Source organism: Arachis duranensis, chromosome 5 (assembly GCF_000817695.3).
Source record: "Arachis duranensis cultivar V14167 chromosome 5, aradu.V14167.gnm2.J7QH, whole genome shotgun sequence".
NCBI classification, from domain to species: domain Eukaryota; kingdom Viridiplantae; phylum Streptophyta; class Magnoliopsida; order Fabales; family Fabaceae; genus Arachis; species Arachis duranensis.
Window position 1 is genome coordinate 81285695 of NC_029776.3, and position 4732 is coordinate 81290426.

At 31.6% G+C, this 4732-nt stretch overlaps 1 protein-coding gene across 1 annotated transcript; it reads right to left on the bottom strand.

Annotated features, from left to right (window-relative positions):
- Positions 1-1010: 1010 nt before the first annotated feature.
- LOC107489736 (probable carboxylesterase 18) lies at positions 1011-2533 on the bottom strand. The gene has a single exon (XM_016110491.3). The coding sequence runs from the start codon at positions 2498-2500 to the stop codon at positions 1412-1414; it is 1089 nt and encodes a 362-aa protein (XP_015965977.1). The 5' UTR covers positions 2501-2533; the 3' UTR covers positions 1011-1411.
- Positions 2534-4732: the final 2199 nt, after the last annotated feature.

Sequence of the window (4732 nt, forward strand, 5' to 3'; positions counted from 1 at the left end):
GGCGAAAATATTGTACTTTTCAAGATTGTTGTTTCTTGAAAACATTTTTCGCAATGCAATTAGTTTTAACACCACTGAAAATTCACATGCACTGGAAGATGCATATAATAACTATAAGAATGTATAGTTGTCATTAATAGATAAAATTTGTCAACTTGACACACATGTCATTGGCCGCTATACTGTGTTTCAAATGCAGGAATAAGACGTGCCTAAAATGGACATTAACCATCAACAACATAGTAGTAAATAGGCATAATAGGCCCTAGAAAGATGGACCATGGTTCTCCATATACTACAAACTTTGCTTCCCCTTTCATTCAGTCACATCTTAAAGAAGTTTATCAATCTAATTCCCAACGATAATAGTGAAGAGATTTTAAGACTTTTGCATTCAAAAGTAAAACTTTTAACTCTACAGGGAAAATTTAATATTATTTTCTTATATACAGCCAAACTCATTGAGAATTTACTCAACTCATTGTAATGTTGTATCTTGTATCATTACCCACTTATTGAAAACTTCTCTAAATATTTAGTTATTTACTTATTGACTGTGGCAAATGTAAAACCATATCTCACTATAGCATGTTTCCAAGAAACTAACTGCAAATGTAGCTAGAACCGCAAAGCAAAAATAGCAGAGAGTCAAAGATATTCTAATATCTTAAATATGACAAATTACTCTATTTCCTTATCAAGCAATATCTGGTCATAAAATGAGCACATGCTACTATAAATATGTATCACTAGGCCCTTGATAATGCTAGACAATCGCAGCTGTCCTTCATCAAACAGTTCCAACTCAATTATTGTCGCCAACTTATTGATCAAGACAATTGACATTAACCCACCAAAACTTTCGGCTCTACAGATTAATAATGCTTGGCACACAACACAACTTAGTTATCAACGGCTTTTGCAAATGCAGAATCTCAATTTTATAACAAAGAAAAACATCGAGCCACACTTCACAGAAGGCATAAAAAAGTAACTACTGCATTGCTCCATAAAACAACATAGAATTTACTAATTTCTATCAACTGAGTTTCTCACAAATAAGATCAAATAACATTGACATTTACTACAGCTAGAAAATACCATACTAATCTACAGAATAGTAACTAATAAGATTTCATGATTTATCAACAAAGATAAAAGCCAAGGGTTAGTTGTCAAAATAGTCACTAAAAAGATCATTCGCCTCAAATTGGTCATGAAAGATATATCCGGGAGTTAGATTGATATATAAATCATTTTGTATCACATTATAATCTAACGCACAGAAATGGACCAATTTAAATCAATATTATATCTTTAAATAACCAAATTGACACGTGTGATCTTGAAGTGATTATTTTGACCATTAACCTTAAAAACTAAACTCATATCTGTATTATAACAATGATCATTATTCAGAATTGGAGATTTCCTTGGTGATGAAATCCTTGACTTGTGAGATCAATTGAGAAGATTCAGGCACATTAGGGAACAAATAAAAGGCATGGAACATAGTTGGATACTCAATTAGCTGAGCCACTTTACCTGATTTCCTTAACCACTCATGGTATCTTCTTTGCCAATCCTGTAACGGGTCAAACCCGCTCACAAACACAAGGGTATTTGGGTAATTCAGACCCGAAATGTCCAATGCATTTGGACCCGACACGTTCACAGACCCGTGGTTCCGATCCGACCCGTTGGGTAAGAACACCTTCCACAACCAATCGGTCCTCGCCACTGAAACAAGCGGGGCGTTGTTCCCGAGCCGGATCTCTGCCTCGGTCCGCTCCTCGCCGCCGAAGAACGGTTGGATCGATACCAACCCGAGGACCCGGACTTTCTGAAGCTCCGACTGTGCGATCCGAATTGCCACGTGGTGTGCGAGATTGGCGCCGGCGCTGTCGCCGGCGAGGAAGCATTTTGCCAAATCAGCATTTTCCGGCAGGACAGAGGGATTCTCTTCGAGGAATTTCACGGCGGCGAATCCGTCATCGTACTGGCAGGGGTAGCGGTGCTCCGGCGTTGGGCGGTAGTTCACAGAGACAACGATGGCGTTGAGTCTCCGGCACAATCTCCGGCAGACTGCGTTGTAGCCGTAGGAGGCCGGGGAAAGAAACGCGAATCCGCCTCCGTGGAAGAAGATGAGGACGGGGAGTGTAGCGCCGGCGACGGGGGTTGAGGGAGTGAAGAGTCGGAACCAGACGTCTTTTGCGGCGTCGACTGTGACGTCTTCGGAAGTAACGCCGTTACTTGGGAGGGGACTGGGTTTGGTCTTGTGGTCGAGGAATTTGAGGAGACGGCGGTTGATGGTACCGTCAGAGCGGCATGCGACGTCGTTTAGAGCTGCGAACAAAGAGATGGAAAATCGCATGTGCCATGCAAGTGACAGTTTTGGGGTTTCGGAGTTGCCTTCAGCTGCCATTCTGTGTATTATTTTCTGATTTCTTTTACACAGAGTCATAAAGAGAGTAAAAGACGGTGAAAAGAAAATCAACATTTATACTTGGATTTAACCACCTAACCAAGCTTCCTTTTTCGTCTACATTACTGGAAGTGGTTGAGACTTTGTGTGTAAAATCATAGAGATTGCGTGGAAGAAAATTGGTTTCCTTTTGGCTTTTTTTATTTAAAATTTAATTCTATGATTTAGAATGACTTTAATGTATTAATAGAACGAAATTCAATGATTTAGTTTGGAATAATTTTTATATGAATTAAAACTTCTTCTTTTACAATTTTATCTTTAACAAAGTTATTTTACTAATAATTATAAATATAATAAAGATATTATTTTTGACATTTCACATATTAAATTTGAGAGGTGTGACTATATGAGAATTGATTTGGAAATTAGAGTCATTTCAGTTCTAATACAAAAAAATTAATTATAAAATTAAAAATAATATAAAAATTTAATTATAAATTTAATAAAATTATAAAAATTAATAGAATAATTAAATCTTAGAATAACTCACTAGTTCAAATCAAGTAAAACTAGCAGACAAAGTAGGGTTGGCTTTTTTAGTTAGGAGCTTTAATTTGTACTAATTTTCACATTTTTCCCCCTCATTCCATTCAAAATAGTTGTCTATTTTGAATAGAAATGATATAGATAAATTAACTATTTAAAATTTAATTTAAACACGATATTTCATATATTATATTCAAATAAAATATATAAATAGATTAATCTCACGTGTTAGATATGTGAATCGTTATTAGATTTATTATGCAATAATAAATGACAAACCCAAGCTAAGATAATTTATCCTTCAATTTTTAAAAAATACTGGAACAAATTTTTTTCGATCCCTACAACGTATCTTCAATTTTCTTATTTGAGGTTGCTATAGGATTATATACTGCATTTGGGCGAGAAGTTGAGACTAAGATACGAAAATTATTGAGAAATAGATATTGAATTAAAATAAAATTTGTATTTTATTTGGTATAAAATATATTGAAATGAGTTATATTTTAATATTATATTTGATTTAAGATAAATATAAATATTATGAGAGTATTGTTTTAAAAAATATTATTAAAATATCTAAAAATACTGAAATCAAATTTAAAGGGATTGAAATTTTGTGTCTCGAAATTTAAATTTTAGTTTCAATTTCTGAATACCAAATATAATACTCAATTTCAATCCTAAGTATTAATCTCAATTCCAAAAAACAAATGCAACCTAATTGTCCTTCTCGATCTATGACTTTTATCCATTTAAAGGCATTTCGTAGTTTTTTATTTTTTTTGTGTGGGTCATTTCAAAAATATTATTTGTATATTAAAATTAGTCATTAAAATTAATTATCATATATTATATATAAATATATATAATTTAATTTATTTTTAATGTATGTGTATTATATTCTAATGAATAATTTTAATAATTGATCTTAATATATAACTAATATAATTAGGGTCATTTTTTTAACCCTTATTAATCTTTGTATATAGTAAAAAATTGTGGAATTTTTTACTTTGTATTTGTTTTATCTATAGAAGATTATGATTTATGTGCACTTTGTAGTTTTTTTTTTTAATTTTAAGGTGTCTCATTTCTTAATCCTTATAAATGTTTGTATACAAAATTGTGGAATATTTTTAGTCCTTATTAATGTCTGTATACTACATTGTGGAATTTTTTAATGTGTATTTGTTTTATCTATAAAAAATGATGGCCATTTTTGTAGTTATTTGTAGACTAAATCGTGAAATTTTTTTAGTGTGTATTTATTTTATCGATATAACTGATGTGCACTTTTTAATTTTGTGAGTTTTCTGTGACATTTCTCAGTCCTTGTTAATAATGTTTGTATGCTAAATTGTGGAATTTTTTAGTGCGTATTTTGTTTTATACATAAAAAATGATGGAGACTTTGTAATTTGTATACTAAATTGTAGAATTCTTTTACTGTGTATTTGTTTTATCTATATAAAATGAAGTCCACTTTGTAGATTTAATTATTTTGTGGGTGTCATTATTAGTCCTTGTTTTATATATGTATACTAAACTGTGGAATTTTTTTTAGTGTGTAGTTGCCTTTTTGTGATTTTTCCGATATTGAACAAATAAGACACTAGTTTCACCTTTTTTGCTATTTTAAAATATATTGTTAAAATTAAGTATGACTTTTTATATTAATCATTTGAAAATTATTTTTACGAAATTGTGTGAGAAAACAAAAAAAAATGATAAAAACCCTAAAAATCAACTCAAGCT

Coding starts and splice junctions, on each gene's coding strand:
- LOC107489736 (XM_016110491.3), bottom strand. CDS start 2,500: ATGTTGATTTTCTTTTCACCGTCTTTTACTCTCTTTATGACTCTGTGT.